The 19,758-nt window shown below is 39.6% G+C and overlaps 1 protein-coding gene and 2 pseudogenes across 4 annotated transcripts; all 3 read left to right on the forward strand.

Moving 5' to 3' along the window:
- The first annotated feature begins 36 nt into the window (after window positions 1-36).
- LOC108596746 (dystroglycan) lies at window positions 37-18,310 on the forward strand. 4 transcript variants are annotated; one of them, XM_017982820.1, is made up of 13 exons: window positions 37-493; window positions 9,971-10,187; window positions 10,390-10,584; window positions 10,644-10,775; window positions 10,840-10,982; window positions 11,367-11,447; window positions 11,506-11,560; window positions 12,116-13,066; window positions 14,986-15,066; window positions 15,124-15,464; window positions 15,519-16,678; window positions 16,737-16,928; window positions 16,993-18,310. In XM_017982820.1, the coding sequence occupies exons 2-13, from the start codon at window positions 10,107-10,109 to the stop codon at window positions 17,274-17,276; spliced, it is 3,696 nt and encodes a 1,231-aa protein (XP_017838309.1). In that variant the 5' UTR covers window positions 37-493; window positions 9,971-10,106; the 3' UTR covers window positions 17,277-18,310. The 4 variants fall into 4 exon arrangements, with proteins under 4 accessions (XP_017838309.1, XP_017838310.1, XP_017838311.1 ...); XM_017982821.1 differs by having other exon boundaries at window positions 12,119-13,066; XM_017982822.1 differs by lacking the exon at window positions 12,116-13,066 and having other exon boundaries at window positions 42-493.
- Window positions 3,622-4,423, forward strand: LOC108596748 (annotated as a pseudogene).
- On the forward strand, window positions 4,564-5,312 carry LOC108596749 (annotated as a pseudogene).
- Window positions 18,311-19,758: the final 1,448 nt, after the last annotated feature.

The following is a 19,758-nucleotide window of genomic DNA, read 5'->3' on the forward strand; positions in this document are numbered from 1 at the left end:
TTGCTCGAACATCGGATCTTTCGCTTGCACATTGTGTTGCTGCACTGCTCAACTTACTCGCACAACTTTAACGAATGAACTTCTGCAACACTGTTGTTCACATTTGTTTTTGCTTTTGCTCCACTAACAGAACTCATTGGGGCCGTATTATTTGTCTGTTGTTATACTAGAAAAAAGTGAAAATCGGATTCGAAAGCCATGTAATGTGAGAAACCTATAGTAAAGTGAGTTACGCGCCGCATTTGTGACCCGAAGTTAGCACATAAAAGTGTAGTAGTGCAAAGGTGCAGTTAACAAAAAAAAAATATTAGTACCTTTTATACTATTTATATGTATTTAAGTGTAAGTGCAGCTGCCGTGTGTATGTGCGTGTGTGTGTGATTTAAACACAACTATTTTGGCATCAAAATCATCATCAGCTGCAGTTAAAGCAGTTGAAGTGCAATTTTTAAATAGAACTCAGCCAAGCAGCAGCCGACGCCGCAGGCCAGAGGTAAGTGCAACTGCAACTGCATGTGCATGTGTGTGTGCTGCATTTTTATTTTTACACATGTGTGTATGTGTCTCTATAGTTGTAAGCATGCTAATTAGCCCAATAAGCCTGGTCGAAAGACGCGCAGCATACGCCATGTAGTCCCTAAAAAATAAAATAAAATACAACAAGAAAATCGATTTTCCTGAACTTGCAATTTTCCCTGGCTCAGTGACTTCCGTGGAGAAGGCTAAAAGCAGCATTTGGGGAGCCGGCAACGACAAGCAGCGCCGTCGCCGTCGCTGTCGCTGTCGCAGTTACGTCTGGCTGCTGCTGCGGGGCAGTGGAGCAAAAGCATCATAAAGTATACATAAATTGAATTTCGAAACACGGAAGCGACATGAGATGAGAGTCTCCATACAAAACGCCCCATAACATGTTGTAGATGATGCAAAGTGTGTGTGTCTGTGTGTGTGTGTGTGTCCATCAGCAACTTAGTGCTCGAAATAAAAAAAAAACTCGACCAGTTTGTATTTAACAGATTTTTGCAATCAGCAGCAGCAGCCGCAGCGACGCAGCGGAGAGTGAGAGAAGGGAGTCAGCTGTCAGAGTCACAGTTACAGCATTTTACTCTTGGCCTCTCTTAACACTTTTGTGCTCCCACTTCTTGTCAGGCTCACTCAGCTGTGTGTCCATTTGCCTTCGCTTGGCGTTTGCTATATTCTTTGATGAGGGGCAACGACAGCGACGCCAACGCCAGCCGCGACGCACCCGCACTGATTTAACTGTGTGTGTGTGTGTAAACGCACACACACGCGCAGACATAGAACATTAGCCATTCCTTGTTTTTTTTTTGGCACTCGCTGCGACGCGCAGAGCCGGATGCTGCCAAAAGGGGGATGTACGCACACAAACACACACACACACACACATAAATATTTGCTGTGTCTGTGTCCTTATTTGATTTTCCTTCCGCTATAAGGGTGCCTTATAAAATATTCGTGTGCTTGTTGTTGGTTTTTGGCTACAAAATTACTTTTACGAGCATTTAGCATAGGTTGTTATTTTCCTGCCTCTTTCTCTCTCAAGTTGTGCTCACTTTTCGGCTTCTTCGCTTGCCGTTTAGTTTTATTTGATGCGTTTTTAATCAGACTGCGTCAATTTGTTGCCCGCTAATAGCGAGGGCGTCTCACTCACACTGCCTGTCTGTCCAGCCCTTGGTCCCTCTCCAGCCTGAACACTTGTCTTAGTGGCCGGGGCTGGGCTGCTTCTTTATGTTTTTGCCCTGTGTGTTGTCATATGCACGCATTTCAATTTCATCATCAGCTACAGCTACAGCTGCGTGCTGTACAGTGAAGCCTCGCTAGGCAACATTCATTCAATTAACTCAACGAGCTGTTTATTATATGCTGAGCTTACTCTGCGTGTATTTTATGCTCCTATAAACTTAAGTTATGTCTGTTTGGCATTAGATATAAATACGAATATGTTTGTTTATACGCATGTCTGGCATTAGCATTACGAACAATATTTTGCGTTACTGTTGACTGATTTCTCACATTAGCCAGCATTTCTTTATTCAATTATCAAAGGCAAATACCCTTACCTTTTTTATAAGGGATGAAACTCTCTAACGTTTCACTAGAAGAGTCTAAATAAATAATTTGAAATTGTTTAATAGCAAATAAAGTTGTCATGGCTGCTAACAATGTTAGTAGCTGAAGTTATCAGAGATGAGTCATCTTATGATGAAAATCGCTGAGTAATGTTTATTGAGTGTGTAATATTTTGCTACGATGATGATGCTAAAAATCCCCAATTTCTAAATTACTTAAATATTTAATATATTTTGGAAAAGTATTTCTAGCGCAGTTTTACTTTACGCTGCATTTTTTTTCTTTTTTGCGCCATGCACTGTTGGAGTACAGAAATACCAGACGCTGCTGCTCACACGCACACACACACTTACATATGCATGTGCGTATATTTGTAACATGACGGCAGCTGTTGTTCGAAAATTCGAAAACCGGCAAACGCATTGGCCGCAGCCAAAACCAAACAACAAAAGCAGCAAGAACAAAAAAAATTTGTGAACATGCTGCTGGCCCAAACGCCTGTCGACTTCATCAACGCCTCAGTACTTGGCCTGTTGTTTGTTTTTAGCATTCGCTATTTGTTTGTCTGTGTCTGTGTTGACTTCTTTTTTAAAAATATACAGCATTTTTAATGAAATTCATTATGCATGCAAACTTTATGCCATATGAACAGCAATATTATTTGAGATACATATTTTATTGAAATCTTTATGATAAAATTGAAATGGAAATGCAGCTCGTTAAATGTTTTATGAACTCACAAAACAAATCATTAGCTTAAATGAAGCGTCTCTTAGGTGTTGGTGCATTCAACTCCAACGCATTGCAGCAAGTTTAAAATGGCAGCACTAAGAAAGAGAAGGAGAGAGAGAGAGAGAGAGAGAGAGAGAGAGAGAAAGAGCAAGACAAACTCAGTTAAATTATATAGCGATGACGACAGTCCCACGCAGAAATATTTCTGTTGTGACTTGGCCAAAGCGGCGGCGTCGCATCGTGTCGCCACGGATCAATGGCCGCCAGTCCCGAGCTCTTGAGGCAGTAGCGGGCGTCTCGAGTTGCATGCAAACTTGCTTTGCCACATGAACATAACGAAAGCAAGCAGCGCTGCTCGAGCAACAAAAGCTTATTAGAATTCGGTAATCATAATTTGTTAAGCTGAAATCGAAGCTGTAAATTGAGAGGCGTGGCATTAATTGAGCATGTCATAGTTTAATTACGAGCAATTAAAGTTGATCAAAAGCTGCTCAGTCAGCTGTTTAGCTGCTGGCGTCTCGTATGCTTCTCTTTTTGGTGGTGTGCGTGCCGCTTAGCGCGCTACGTGCCTCAGCTTTGGCACCTTTAAGTGCCCAATTTGCATATAGCTGTTGCATGTGGCTTATTGCTCAATGTTTACGCCGGAAACGAGGTTAACTATGAGCAGCAGCTAGCTGTCTTATCTTCAAAATGTCTTATCATATCTTTGCTTTGTATATGAGTAAGTCTCATAGATCTTAGGGCTTATTTTTGGAGACTATTGCCAACATACAATGAAATTTTTATACACTTTATAAAAAATGGAAATGGGTATTACGAAGTTGTGCAAATGTATGTCACAAAGAGACAAAAGCGTGGCAGAGCCCATAAAGTATGAAGTATGAGTCGATATTCTATTCTAACCGCCAACAAGGAGCGCACTTTTATCATCGTTAAGCTCAATGGAGTCCATCGAGTGCTTTGAGCATAAGGTCTTAAAGTTGGTTGCTATGAGGTTCATGTGGGCTGAGAAGGAGTTGTTGGAGAAGCATTACGCTGATCTGTCTACCCATCGCTTCAACTACATGAGCTCCGTTCCAGTGGTTCCCGAGGTGTGGAAGGGTCTGAATGTGGTTAAGACCGGTCGTCAAATGCTGGGCCCTACCAGATGACTCTCTGGCTCGGCACCATATGCGATGAATTCTGGATCCAGGTTGGCCGTTGAATCTGCCGTCCTTCTCGGAGATTGCTCTTTGGTTCAGCGAAAAGGAGTTGGTCGCTTGGGCCCCAGCTGCCAGAAATTGGATCTATGAGTGGACTTGCATTTAAACTTGTTTGAGTTTGCGTCTGAGCTAAGCTGAGCTGCTTAGATTCTTGGAAAGAATAAATTTCCACTATGGGTATATAACCCATGTCTGTCTGGATGTATGAGCAAATGTTTCTCAGCAGCTATAAAAGCTAGAGCAAGCAAATTTTGTAGCCCTATACCCGAGCAAAATCGCTTTAATTGTATTTTTCTTTATTTCGCTCGATTTGAAAAATTTGCCATTAATAACAAAAACTATTTGTCATGACATAAATTCCAGAATGATCGAATAACTTATGTGTTTCAATTTTCAACATAGACAGCGGCTCAAAGTGTATATAAGAGTTGGCTGCGCCCACTTGTTAACAACTGAGCATTTCTTATATGAAAGACAATATGGTTTGCTTTAATTTCAAACAGACTATTGCCAACATACAATGAAATTTTTATACACTTTATAAAAAATGGAAATGGGTATTACGAAGTTGTGCAAATGTATGTCACAAAGAGACAAAAGCGTGGCAGAGCCCATAAAGTATGAAGTATGAGTCGATATTCTATTCTAACCGCCAACAAGGAGCGCACTTTTATCATCGTTAAGCTCAATGGAGTCCATCGAGTGCTTTGAGCATAAGGTCTTAAAGTTGGTTGCTATGAGGTTCATGTGGGCTGAGAAGGAGTTGTTGGAGAAGCATTACGCTGATCTGTCTACCCATCGCTTCAACTACATGAGCTCCGTTCCAGTGGTTCCCGAGGTGTGGAAGGGTCTGAATGTGGTTAAGACCGGTCGTCAAATGCTGGGCCCTACCAGATGACTCTCTGGCTCGGCACCATATGCGATGAATTCTGGATCCAGGTTGGCCGTTGAATCTGCCGTCCTTCTCGGAGATTGCTCTTTGGTTCAGCGAAAAGGAGTTGGTCGCTTGGGCCCCAGCTGCCAGAAATTGGATCTATGAGTGGACTTGCATTTAAACTTGTTTGAGTTTGCGTCTGAGCTAAGCTGAGCTGCTTAGATTCTTGGAAAGAATAAATTTCCACTATGGGTATATAACCCATGTCTGTCTGGATGTATGAGCAAATGTTTCTCAGCAGCTATAAAAGCTAGAGCAAGCAAATTTTGTAGCCCTATACCCGAGCAAAATCGCTTTAATTGTATTTTTCTTTATTTCGCTCGATTTGAAAAATTTGCCATTAATAACAAAAACTATTTGTCATGACATAAATTCCAGAATGATCGAATAACTTATGTGTTTCAATTTTCAACATAGACAGCGGCTCAAAGTGTATATAAGAGTTGGCTGCGCCCACTTGTTAACAACTGAGCATTTCTTATATGAAAGACAATATGGTTTGCTTTAATTTCAAATATGTGTTATCGTTTAGCATGCAAAAGATATTTGATTAATCACCTTTTCATAACTGTGTGTCTTTTTACACAAAGCTATGCACATGCTCGCCTCTATATCATTTGTTTTCATTCCCATGCAATATAAGCTGCAATCAACATTAATTGTTGCTGCCCTGCCCAGCTTGACAACAAATATTTTTGTCAGTCTGCGCTGCTCCTTAAATTTCAGAAAAGTGCTTAAAGCTCAAAAATGTTGTAAAACAAAGCGCATTAGGCGACACTTTTCATGTTCTCTGGCATGCTATTAAAAATATTATTTTAAATACTGAACGACACGCCTTTTATTTGCGTCTCCTCTGGCGTCGGTTGAGTGTGTGTGAGGCATTGGCTGCTATTTTTGGTAATTGTGGCCTGCTTTCATTAGATTTTGTACTCTCATGTGCGCGCCCCCAGACAAATGAGATTTTCCAGCTTTCCAGCTCTGCGAGTTGTTACAGCAGCAGCGGGTTCCAGTTCATTGAAGACGTATTATACACATAATTCAGCAAGTATTAGAGCAAACTGCTGGCTCCGGGGTGAAACAGAGGGCTATTTTAACGACAAGATTGTGGGTCAAACAAGCGCTGTCGCTCACACACACACACACACGCACACACGCGCACATATGTGTCCATGTGTATAACAAATTTTCAATCGAGCAGCTACGTAAACAAAATACTTGCACAAAGCATTAAATGTTCACTGGAGACGCGCCCATAGCGGGGCATCGAATTAATTAAAAGCAACACAGGGAGTGCGCAAAAGAGAGTGAGAGACGACATATTGCTTGGGATGGGGGAGCTGGGGGCAGGCAGAGAGAAAGCCGCAGAGCAACATTGAAGAAATTATATTTATGATTTCTTGGAAAATACACACACACACACTAAAACATACGAAATACGCTTAAAGTTGAAACAAGCATATGGGCTGGGGTTGCGTTGGATACTCTAGAGTTATTAGTCAAACTGATTAATCTGTAGACAAAACAAGCTGCTCGAACTAGAAAAATAAATAAGAAATCTATCACTAGCTCTATAAAAAAAACAACAATAATAAATCATTCAGCATAGAGTGTCATTCACTAATTATGCAACAATTAATTTAATAACAATACAATATTTATTTATTTTTGTTGAGGCATAAATCTAAAAATATACAAGCTTGTTATTGAACTAAATGTTTATAAAATTTAATAGCTCAATAAAAAAAATCTAAACATATAACAGCAGCATAGTAAAATATAATTTAATAGCGCCATAAATGTTTAAATAAAATTTTTACAAGCTTTATAAAAATTGAAATAAAATATAATAGAATAAATCTATAAATATATAAGCTGCTTTTTATAATTTTTAATACATCAATAACAAAATCGTTATTTAGCTTGTTATTGAAACTGAAAAGTAAAATGTAATATAATAAATCAATAAATAAATATGCAAGCTTGTTAAATTGTTGATTAAAAATGTTTATATAATTTAATTGATCTATAAAGAATAAAAAATAATTTATACAAGCTATTAAAACTGTTTAAAATATAAAATATAATTGCATACATTAATAAATTAATTCTAATTTAGCTAAAAGCTGCTGAAAATGCGACTTAAATATATGAATAATTCTAAAAACCGAATAGAATCTTAAAGCTGATTAAAAAGACAAATAAAATGTAATACTTAAATTAATATTTACTTTTTAGTGAAGTGCAAAACTTAATAATTATTTATTTAGTTGAGTTGTTGCTACCCCATTGGCTGCAACTTTTGCTGGGTATCTTAGGCGCATAAGTCTAAAAATGCTGCGACAGCAGCAACAGCTTAAAGTCATAACTCGTCAGTAGTAAGTTCTGGGCTCAGTGCCAATAAGTAGGCGCTTTTTTAATTTGGGCACGAAATGTGCGTAAGTATGCGTACGTGTGTGTATGTGTGAGTGCGGTCATAATGAAAATAAATTTGTTTAAGTCTTGTTGAAAGAAATTCTTTGTGTTGCAGCAGTTTGGCCGCAAGCCGTTGCCCTTAAGAATTAACAACTTTGCTTGTCACGTAGCAGCCACAGCAACAACAACAATGAGCACAATTATAGATAGATACATATGTGTGTGTGTGTGTGTGAGTATAGAACACCTAGCCCATACCACTTGCAGCATAATTGCTGGAGAGCTAATGAAAAATGCCCGCAGCAGGGTTAAAAGCTGCCGCCGCTGCCGCTGCCGCCGCCACTCGACATTAAATGCATGCAACCCGGAGTCTGCTCTATGTGTGGCAGCCACAGTCTTCTACTCATCAACATAAGCGCTCTATGTGTAGCTTTTGTTCTTTGGTTTATTAGTTTTTTGTATACCACCTTTATTGGTTGGCTTTTGTTATTTGTTGAATTTATGAACTGAACTCTTGACTTGAAGTTTGAACTTGCAGCAAAACTTGTTTCTCTAGCTTATATACAGTTCTTTTGCTAATTCATTTGCATACACCCACAACTCTTTGTGTCTGTGTGTGTGTGTGTGTGGCTCATTCTCATTCATGCCAAAACTGCTGCCAACTTGACTGATGGCCCCGGCATGCTTGGCTGCATTTTAAGTTCATCTATTTGTGGCCATATTGCCCGCAAACCGCATTGCGAGTGCCTAGAGACACCAGAGAGAGATCACACACCATGGAACGTTCGCTCGCCTGTGTTGTCATCCACATAGCCATAGACTTAGTTGTATCTATTCCCTTTTAGTGCTCATTGCTATGCCGAGCAGGCAGTCAACACAACTGCTGGGAATGACTGCGGAACGACGAGCTGTTCAATTAATAACTCTGCTTGTTCTTGTTGCTTTTGTTGTTGTTGTTGCTGTTGCTCTTGTTGTATTTATTGTTGCTGCTCGACCCGTTGCAAGTAAACAAACAAATTGCAGCAAGTGCTGAGTGAAAAAAACACGTAAATCGCATTTGAAAATTTGCATTTTGCTTACATAGGATTAAAATTAAGTTTTTGCTATAAAAAGCGTTAGATAGATATAGTTTGTGTTCTATTGAAAAGTGTAAAGTGCAGCATTGAAAGAATTTATAAATATTTAGAAAAATAATTATATAAATATTAAATCGAGAAATAAATGAAGCGATATAGAAACTTCAAATAAAAATTAGAATAATTAATCCATGTAAACATTTCATTATGTATTAAAGAAAGGATAATGAAATGCTTACATTGATTTAAGCATAATGAATATTTCTGTATTATTCTTGTTATTATCATTCTCAGCATTAATCGTGTCACTTTTCTACTAAATGAGTGAAATCTGCAATAAAGTAAAGTTCATAGTCATTTTTATTTTAAAGCTTATAACAAACAGTTTCTGATTAAACAACAGCTGTTATTTTTATAGTTGATAAGCAATAAATAAATTTTCTTCATTACAAAGAAATTATTCTCAAGCTCTTTATTTGTCATAAATCATTTAATGCTTTAAAACGAGCACAAATTCCAATTTTTGAACAGCAAGCAAAATATTTGTTAAGCGTTTTCAACAAGTCGAGCGCTAGATAAATACAAATATCTTACTTAATATTAATGGCATGTGGCTGCCAGCTGTGCGAAAAAGCTACCAATTTATATTTATTTATTTCAATGCATGATTTACGCTCGCCCATGATGAAATTTGTGTTGCATGCTGCACTTGCCGCAGAGCAGGCAGCAGACAACAGTGCATCGCTGCTATCTATTTGTTGTTTATGCAAGTTGCCGCTGCTTTGGCTGCTTTGGCTTGTTAATTGACTGGTCTGGCCTCAAACTAGTTGCTGGCATATTTAATGCCTCAATTAAGGCGCTGCCAATTTTATTAGTTTTCCACGCATGCTAAGTCATAAGTACCACATGTCATATGTGGCATGCCGCTTACAGTGGCAATCGGGCACTGCTTATGCTATAAATAAACGCACATGTGCGATAAGCTCGGTTTAAAATTGGAATGCAGACGTCATTATATAGCGAAGGGTTATAGTTGCTATGAATGAAAATGCTTTCAGTATATGAACTGCATGACAATCTTATCAATAAATATACAAAAAGCTGCTTCAGCTGCGGCGCAAGATAAGCAAACAGGTCAAGAAATTCACAAAAATGTGTGTGGGTGAAAAAGTAAAAGTAATTTCAGCTAAACTTTTGACTTTGTTTACAAAAAAGCGACGTTTACAAATTATGGCTTACACCTTTAACACTAAACAACTTTCTCAGGAAAATTGCTTATCTCAAAGATGTTGTTAATTTCCATACAAACAGCAAACAGTTGCTTATGTTAATTACGTATACGCAGCGGTTAAGCAATTGACCAAAATAGTTTGTGTGTGTGTTGTGACCCAATTGGTTTATGCTTAAAGCTAGCATAATTACTTAATTAACATGAGCATAACTTGTACTTAATAAACGAGCCCCAAGACCTATGAGCATAAATACTCATAAATATGCATTAACAACTTTTCGTTTTCTTGCCGCAGATGACGTAAACGACGCAGTGACAACAACAAAAGCTGCTGCACACAAACGAGTCCACTCACACACACTTTCCCCAGAGACCCCAATCAAACGCCAACGAAAACGAAACTTATATTTTAGACTTGCAGCTGGAGCAGAATGAGAATACTAGGGCTAACACTTAGCCTATTGCTGTTGGCAGCAAATGCTGAGCGGGATTTCAATGCGAATGAATCGCAGGTGAGTGCAGCGCGCGCGCTGTAGCTGGAGCAGCATCAATTAAGGTTGTGGCAGCTGCGGCATGCGTCACGGCTTAGCAGTTTAATTTTGATTGATGCTGCCTGCTTGCTCGACATATTTCACTTGAAGTTGCCGTTGCAATTAGATTGTGGACCCACTGATAAACTCTCTACTTTACTCTACTCTTCTCATTTCTTTGTAGGTGCCCGTCATTGAGCCACAAGATGCGCCTGCCTACAAGCAGCATCCGTATGTGACCGAGCTGATGCGTTGCCAGCAGTCGCAGCCTGAGCTTGTGCTCTCGCTGCTGCTGCGCAAGCACGACTGGCATGAGGAGTCGTCGACAAAGCGCGCCTATGTGCAGGCCAAGCTGGCCAAGTTCTTTGCCATACCACAGGCAAGTTAACATGCATAGCAGTTATGCTTACTCTTAACTCTTTTTTCTCTCTCTTGCAGGAGTTCATCAGCTTGGATACGGTGGGCAAGCGTGAGCTCAGCAGCATGCATAAGCTGGCGCTGCGCAAGGGCGGCAAGGGGCAGAAGGAACTTGATGCGCCGCATAAGCGCTTAGGACGCGCCAGCTTTACGGCAAGTCCTTTAAAACTACTTTGCTTGTTCGGCGTGTAAACTTTAGCTTCTCTCTCCTATGCAGATTGGCTGCGGCTCGAATTACTTTAGCATGGGTGAGCCCATTGCCAAGCAGATAGGACATCAGTTGAAGGACGGCACTATTGGCGCTTTGGCGGAGGAGAACTTTGGCCTTTGGTTTATCTGGCGCAAGGAATTGAAGTCGAGGTGAATTTAAAGCGCGCAATGTGCTCAAGCAACATTTAAAGCTAAATGCGCATTTGAATTTATAAATCGATTAAATCTAAGATTGTTTGCTTAGCTTTGAGTACAGTACTTAAATTATAAATTGCACTTGAGCTGCTTACAAATTGTTGTGCTTATCTCATTTGTGCCAAAAGCAATTAAATTTGCTATTAATATTTAAAGTGCTGAGTTCTTAAAAGTACGACCCGTATTTGTGTTCATAATTCAAGATTGTTGTTAGTTTTTTGATATAATTCCAATATAGTTCTCAAAAATACAGTTTGTTAGCTAAATGTGCGAATTTATTTATAACATTTCTAATCACATAAATGCATAATTATTTAATTATAATTTTTATGCTTACAGATCGCAGCGTAAGCGACGCCAGTCGGAGGGCTCTGGTGGCGATGAGGATGAATATGATTATGGTGATTATGAGGACACGCCGTAAGCTAAAATATTACACTGTAACAAAATAGATATTAATATGCTAACTATTTACCAGTGAACCAGTTACGGAGGTACCTACAACGCATGCGCATCGTCATCATCATGGCGTGGTGAGTTTTGATTTTTATAAATTTCGTGCGTTTAATTTTCTTTATGGTGTTTCTTAAGGTTTTTTGTAACAGATTTGTGTCTTATGAATTTGTTATATGATTAACTTAAATATAAATATATCTTAAGCTATATAGACAGACATAAGCACAACTCGTTATCGAATTACGAAAGTTGTTAAACATTATGGTTTGTTAATTTGCACTTTGTTAGTAACACATCCACAAATTCATTACACCAACACCAACACCAATACACCAACACTAATACACCAATACTCAATATATATGAAATGTACATCAATTGTGAATTGATGTAGCGCAAACTTTTACATTGTTGTATTCATCATATGGTGTTCTCGTCTTTTTCTTCTCTTTTTGTCAACTCTCTCTCTTTCTGTTTCTCTTTTATCTATATATATATATATATCTTGTGCTCTTACTCACTGTGCTCATTTATTAATTGGCTAATTGTATGTTAAATATCAATTAAACTAACAACAACAAAAACTACACCACTAACCAAATCAACAACAACAACAACTCAACGACGACTAGCAGAACAAGGAGGAAGCGCAGCAAGCTGTGGACTCATTACCTTCAGTCGCGCCAGCCAACAAATTGGATGAGGAAATCAAGGAAAGCGTCTCGGAGCTGGAGTCTGTCATTAGCAAGACCATTGAAAATACCAAAAATATTAAGGAGCTGCCGGTGCTGAGCGCAGAGGAGGATGCTGCCGATGTGGATGACGTGGAGCTGCAGCAGCTGGGCGTGCCTGCTGCGCCGATAATCGAGGAGCGCGCTAATGAGCTTGCCAACGGGCTGGAACTCAAGGCAAACATTGTGGAGCAGCAACAGCAGTCAATCTACACCACAACTCTGGCGCCTGGCAGCAGCTACACTTTAGCTACGGTAAAAGCTGAAGATGCTGCCAACAACAATAACAACAACAACAACAACAACAATCAGTTTAACACTGCCGCCGTCGCTGTTGATGTAAACGAGCACACGCCAACGCCAAGCACCACACAAACGACCACTAACCACAACAACAGCAACAACAACAACAACAACAATACACCACTTACACCAGTCACAACGTCTGTATCCTCTGAAGCCAGCTCCTCTGTATCCAATTCCTATACGCATACATCAATCGCATCCATCATTGAAACTGCTGAAGCGTCTGCAGTCGATCCCTCATACCCCTCAGCCACACTCACTCCCAGCAGCAGCAGCAGCAACAGCAGCAGCAGCACCAGCAGCAGTGCCGGCTCAAGCACTGAGAGTGTCATAGACACTGATATGGCTAATACCCATGCTACGACAACAGCAGCAACAACAGCAATCGAAACGACAACAGCAACATACTCTTCATCCTCTTCATCTGCATCATCAACACCAACTTCATTCTTACATGCTTCATCTACTACAACAACAACAACAATTGCAACTATGCCAACTACAACAGCAACTACAACAACAACAACACTTTCACAAACGCCAAAGGTAATATCGCTTGTGTGTGTGTGTCTCTCTCTCTCTCTCTCTCTTTCCCCGTACGCTCCCTAAGCTCTCACCCCACCAAGCTCACTCTCTTACGCTCTCCTCGTCTCGTTGTGCGACATTTGTAACTGTTGTTTAGCCTTTTATGTTTCTCCATCAATGTGTGCGTGTGTGTGTGTGATTGTCTAACATCCTGTTGTGTTTCGTCTGCCTTCAACCTTATACATATATATGCATATATCTACATATATATATATCTTATGTGCGTGTATCTAGTTGAATATTTGATACTTGTGTTTGTGTTGTCTATATTTTACACTATATACACCATATTATTGTTGTTTTCATAAACATTATTCATATAAACTCATGACTGTATTACAAACTTGTTTAAGTTTAGACATAAGTTCGTTATCCTTCTGTTTGTTTAACTTAGTTTAGTTTAAATTTAATTAAGTTTACATGCATTTTGTTTACTTTTAGCAGCAAATTAAATTCATTTTGTATATTTTTTGCAATAGTAAATTAAAATATTCAAATTAATTCTGTATTATTGCCGTCAATTCCATCATTAAAAATTAATTAAAATGTATAAAAATAACTAAACTTTCTAAGCTCAAATTTTTTTTAAATCTTAATGAAAGCTTATAGTTTTTAAAGTATTTATTTAAGAAATAAGAATAATAATATTTTTATTTCTAATTTATTCTCTCTAATTTCTAAAAATTCAAGTCTCAAGCGCGCAAAGCGAAATTGAAATATTTTAAAGTGTATAAAAACTAACTTAACTTTCCAATTTTTTTGCTTTCTTGTGTACTTCGTATGTTATATTTAATATTTAGAACTTTTGTTGTATTTATTTTATATTTATATTACTTCATATATATTTTATTCTTTTACTATGTATTGTAAATATTTATTTTATTTTTTAACTCTTGGTGCTGGTAGCGACTTAAGTTTTGTATATAGTTTATTTTATTAACTCGACCAACTTGTTAGTTAGTGTGTGTTCAATGATTAGGCCAACTGTTGCAGCTATTCCCACTACAGTCCACTTTGAATCCCCAAAAGAAACTCTTCCCTTTATACATTTAATATTATTAATGCTTTTCCGACTTTGCGTAAACCAAATGAAATAAATGCAGCTTATTGAGCTCGAGCCTAGCACTTGGCTGCCCACTGTTGAGGCAGATGCAGATGCTGATGTGGCAGCAGTGACAGCTGTGCCGCCAACGCTGGCCGAGATTGAGGGCGTGCCAACAGTTGAGACAACAACGTTAACGTTAACGCACGCGCACAGCTCTCTTAGTCCTAAGGTGAACTCAATATGCCCTTCTGTCTACCATTCTCTCTCTTTCTCTCGCTCGCTCGCTCACTCGTTCGTTCGCTCGTTATCTCTGTTTTGCATTAAAAATATACAAATACAAATATATTATATACTCTTTATAAATTAGACGCAAATTTAGTTAATAAGCTGCACTTTAGCTCTACACTTAGTTATACATTTACTTCTACCGCCCCCCACCCACTATGTCACCAAAGTTCCTAGAACCAACAACTACTACTAGTTAAGCCAATTAAGGGATTTCGTTTACAGCCAATGCACTTAGCTGCCAATTAGTGCTGATTAAGTGCGTTTTAGCCCAACAACAGCTGCATGTGCTAACTGCTATCAAACTGGCGCTGCATGTCGAAACTAACTAAACATAACTACTATATATTTGTATGTATAATAACTGTATGCGTAGCTCTGTAGCTGTGGCAACATCACCCAGCCAGCCCGGCATTGCCTGTAACGTACTCCCCACTCGAAAATAAAAAATAAACAGCAACTCCAAAGCATGACACAATAACAATTAGTTGGACTCAAGCGAACGTTATGAGACATTTGTGCTTTAACGATTTCTTTGTGAATTTCACAGGTGGCTGATGACAATGATGCTGCTGTGGATGCGCTGGAGGCGGCCAGCAATAGCAGTGTGCCCAATCTGGCGAGCAATGAAGTGAGTGCACCCAACTAAAATGGCAACATTGAATAATTTTTAACTCTTTTTGTGCAGCTGTCTAGCACCATTGGATCAACAACTACAACAACAAGCAGCACAACTCAAGTACCAGCTGTCGAGCTAAGCAGCAGCACCTACGCATCCACGGACTATGTGGAGCCGGAGCCTAAACAACCCGAAACAGCTGAGAACAGTCTGCCCATTATCAAAAGTCGTTTGCAAAAGTTCGCAGTAACCTCGGGCAAGGCGTTCAGGTATGAAGTGCCGTCAGACACTTTCTACGATGCTGAAGATCAAACCAACTTGCGTCTGCAACTGGCCGACAAGGATGGACATGAGCTAAAGCCCACATCCTGGCTGCAGTTCAATGCAGACAAGCGTGAGCTCTACGGACTGTAAGTGCAAACATTAAAAATTGCAATTTATGTTATAGCTTTGTTTTGTTATAGACCTCTGGACGATGCAGTGTCGCGCTGGGAATACAAACTGTCGGCTACGGATTCGGCCAACAACAGCGTTGCTGAAATGGTGGACATAAGTGTGCAGCAGCATCGTGCGGTGCGCACTATTAACCATGAGATTATCATTGATGTGGTCATCACTGAGCCGCTGAGCCACAACATTGACTGGCAGCTGAAGCTTATGGATGCGGTGGCCAAGACGCTGGAAAATGGCGACAATCATGCGCTGGTGGTGCGTGAGATACGCCAGACGCAGCTGAAGCCACTCAGCGCCAGCTTTGTTTACTTCAATGAAACGCTGCCCACTAGCGACTGCCCCAAGCAGGAGCTCAATGAGATTGTGGATATCTTGAATGCCGCTCGCTTGATCGAACTGGTAAAGCCGCTGCTAAGCATTAAAATGATATCGGGTCAGCTTATTGGCGCCTGCCAGAAAACCGAGCTGGTCAACAAGGTAAAGCCCACCACAACGCAGGTGGCCAAGAAGGTGCCGCCCATGCCGCGCAATCAGGTGGATCGTGTCAACGCTTCGGTGGGTCAGCTGCTGGTCTACAAAGTGCCCAGCGATACGTTCTTCGATGCAGATGATACGGAGCTCTCCCTAACGCTCAAGACGAAGGACAATCGCAATTTGAGCTCACGCCACTGGCTGCAGTTTGATTCGAAGAATCAGGAATTCTTTGGCATACCCAAGCCAGGAGACAGCGGCGCTGAGGAATATTTGCTGGTAGCTGAGGACAGCGATGGCTTGAGCGCCAATGATGCGCTTGTTGTGGTCGTCAACCATCCGGCTAAGCGTGACTATGCCATATATTTCAAGGCTTATCTGGCTCTGCGCCATGAGCAGTTCACGCCCGAGCTGCAGCGCAGATTTGTGGAGCGCGTTGCGCAGCTGAATGGCGACGCGAACACCAAGCAGGTGCTCATCAAGTCTATTATACCGCAGCACGACTCCGATGGCACCATTGTCAACTTCTACAATGCCTCGCTCTATAAGTCGCACAATCGTTGCCCCGATCGCGCCATGGCCGCCGCCCGCAGCGTTTATCTCAATAGCGATTTGACGCCCCATGCGGATTTACGCAAAGCCTTCGGCGCCGAACTGAATCTGACCAACTTTTCTGTTGTCGCTGCGGGCATTTGCTCACGTAAGCTTGAGATTTGTTTATGTTAAAAGTTTGACTAAATATTTGCATTTGTTTGCAGACATGGATGGCAGTCTGAATGAGTTTGGCCCGCCACGCAGCAAGGATCCCAGCGCGAAGCCTACTTTCCCCGAGGAGTACTTGGCCACGTTTATACTGCCCGCTGTTATTATTATAGCCATGATACTGCTTGCCAGCATTATTGCCTGCTGTCTGCATAGGCGTCGCCACAAGAGCGGCAAAATGGAGCTGGGTTAGCTTGCTCAGCAGCTCTCTTAGTTAATCTTTGTTTAATTTGTATTCATTTGCGTTTGCAGGCGACGAGGAGGAGCGCAAATCTTTTCGCACCAAGGGCATACCTGTTATCTTTCAGGATGAGTTTGAGGAGAAGCCAGAGATTGGCAACAAGAGTCCTGTCATACTCAAGGACGAGAAGCCGCCACTGCTGCCGCCCAGCTACAATACATCCAACATGAATGGCGACAACGATGTGGATGAGTATGTGCCACCGCCGGCTGTGGTGCTGGGTGGACGCGAGGTGCGAGGGAAATCACCAGCCACGCCCTCTTATCGCAAGCCACCGCCATATGTATCGCCATAAATGTGTCAACGACAGCAGCAGCAGGAGCAGCAGCAACAACCACAATAAGAACAGCAACAACTACAATAATCATTACTTAAAAAGCGTTTTACAAACTTTAACTACAAATTGTGCACAGTTTATCTAGACCTAACCTTTATACACAACAAACGAAATGCGTTCGATAAATCGAAATTTGTTCAAAATGTCAAAAGTTGACAGTCCACAGCCCACAAGAAAATCGTACCGAAAATCGATAACCGAAATCTGAGTATTAGCAACGTACACAAAACTGCGTAACAATCAATTAACGATTTCAACTAAGCGACTTGGCAAACAAATAATTTATAACTATAACTATAATTAGCTAACACACTCACACACACACATACTATGCTGCATATTATTTAAATAGTAAGTACCTTAACTTATAACAAACACTCAACAAAAAAGGATTGAAAATTTAGTAAGCAAGCGCAAGAGCTTGAAAAACACATATACGCCCCAATTTTGATAGTTTTAGCATTTTAAGCAAACACAACACACACACACACACAAAAATTGTCCTTAGCCAGCAGAGCTTAGATTAAACAATAAATTTGTAATGCAGCAATTTGTAAGCGTTCAGCTTGAGCTGAATGATTTTACTACAAGAGCAGCAAGGAGCTTTTTACTTATGTTTTAAAACCACATTGCCAGCCACACGGTTTGTGCTGACAATTGTAGGCAATATTTTATATAAATTATTCGCATAAATCATATCAATTTGTATGCTAGTTGCGTTAGGGACAATGTGCTACGATTGAGTTTTGCATTTAGTATGAAGCAGCAAAGATTTTTTGATACGAAAAAAGAAACAACAAATATTATGCTACTTAAATATTTAACAACACAGCTGCCAATTGTATTGAATAGTGAGTCGTATTACCAATCAAAATATAAATAGTTCCATATACCTAACTTGGCTACTCAAGTGCTTCCTGCCTCCCACAGAACCACCACCCCACAACTAAACATATGCAACTTAAATACACACACACACAAATTGTAACTAAGTATATCAAATCATTACTTAAAGTAGCCCCTAGTTTATAATTGATTTTACCAATCCCTATATATGATTAGACTTTAAACATATTTATACATTTATATAAAAAACGTAACTTTAAAATTGTGAAACGTACGAGAATCATTTTGAAATTGTAGCATGTGCTATGTCCATTGATTTTATACTTATATATTGAAAACACACAATCTTGAGAAAATGTAATCTATGTAAGTTAGAGCAATAATTATGTCTGAAAATCAAGAGCGATACAAATAACAACAACAAAGTGTTGAAAATACGAACTTGATGAGTCGTATAGCCTATTAAATTAAGCCTATACATATATATTGACCATATGTGTAATAATTTTTCGATTAAATTGTACGAAACATTTTTTGTAACCAGAACAAGCAAACAAACAATAACGGTATACATTTATTTTGAATAAAAAATGCCAAAGATAAATATTTATGTTTTCATTTCGAAAGTCCTATTTAATCTTTTGTTGAACACACACACACACAAACACCAACACAAGTAAGTACTTAAAGTAAACTATATATAGCACGAACTATATTGTTTTGATATCTAACCAAACAAATATTGTTGCCTAGCGGAACTGAACAGCAAATAATAAATAATTGTATACACACGTAATACACATTTAATTATAATTGTGTAAAATGATTTGAACAAACAGCAATTAGTTATAGAAACTACACACACACACATACATGCACATAGCCTGTTATTGAAGGACATTGTGTTTTTGTAAGCGTAAAGTCAATAACAAAAATAATACAAATACTAATAAATTGCCTGCAATTTGTGGCAAATTAAATTGCAATACATGCAACTAATACATACGCATATGGTATATACATATAAACAATAACTAAATAAACATTTATATATATATTTTGATATAAATTACAGCGCGTTTGATTTTTAATTGTTCAGAGAATTCGTGCGTCAGCTACTGAATGCATAATGAATTCAATTTATTAACTTATCCCATACGTACGCCCCAACCCAACCCACCCCCAACCCCCACCACCACTACTACTACTACTACTACTGGGGTCAGCTGGAGCATCAAATCAAAATCAAAAACATTGACTTAATGAAGTACATAATAAAAATATTGCTTTGGCTCACCTTCTAATAAAGACATTGGGTGTGCTCCGTTCTTGGGCTTGGGGTACGTTCATGCTATTGATTCCGTTACTTTGACAACCAATATGCTGGATGTGGATGCGAATGCCAATGCCAGGCTGCGGGCATGCTTACGTACTCCACACACACACACACATACACACACACACTTGCAAGACTTCACTGACGCCAGGCGTAATGGCAACAACAACGAAAGCAAGTTCTCTTGTCTGTCACTCAAATTCAGCTCTTGAGGGGGTGAAGTGCCAAGCTTGCCAGTTTATATACCCTGTAAGAATT

This window comes from Drosophila busckii, chromosome 2R (assembly GCF_011750605.1).
Source record: "Drosophila busckii strain San Diego stock center, stock number 13000-0081.31 chromosome 2R, ASM1175060v1, whole genome shotgun sequence".
NCBI classification, from domain to species: Eukaryota; Metazoa; Arthropoda; class Insecta; order Diptera; family Drosophilidae; genus Drosophila; species Drosophila busckii.

Bases quoted from the DNA above. Each gene is read 5' to 3' on its own strand.
- LOC108596746 (XM_017982820.1), top strand. From the start codon at position 10,107: ATGAGAATACTAGGGCTAACACTTAGCCTATTGCTGTTGGCAGCAAAT. The intron at 11,448-11,505 runs GTAAGCTAAAAT...ACTATTTACCAG, and splicing joins GGTGATTATGAGGACACGCC to TGAACCAGTTACGGAGGTAC. The intron at 11,561-12,115 runs GTGAGTTTTGAT...AACGACGACTAG, and splicing joins ATCGTCATCATCATGGCGTG to CAGAACAAGGAGGAAGCGCA.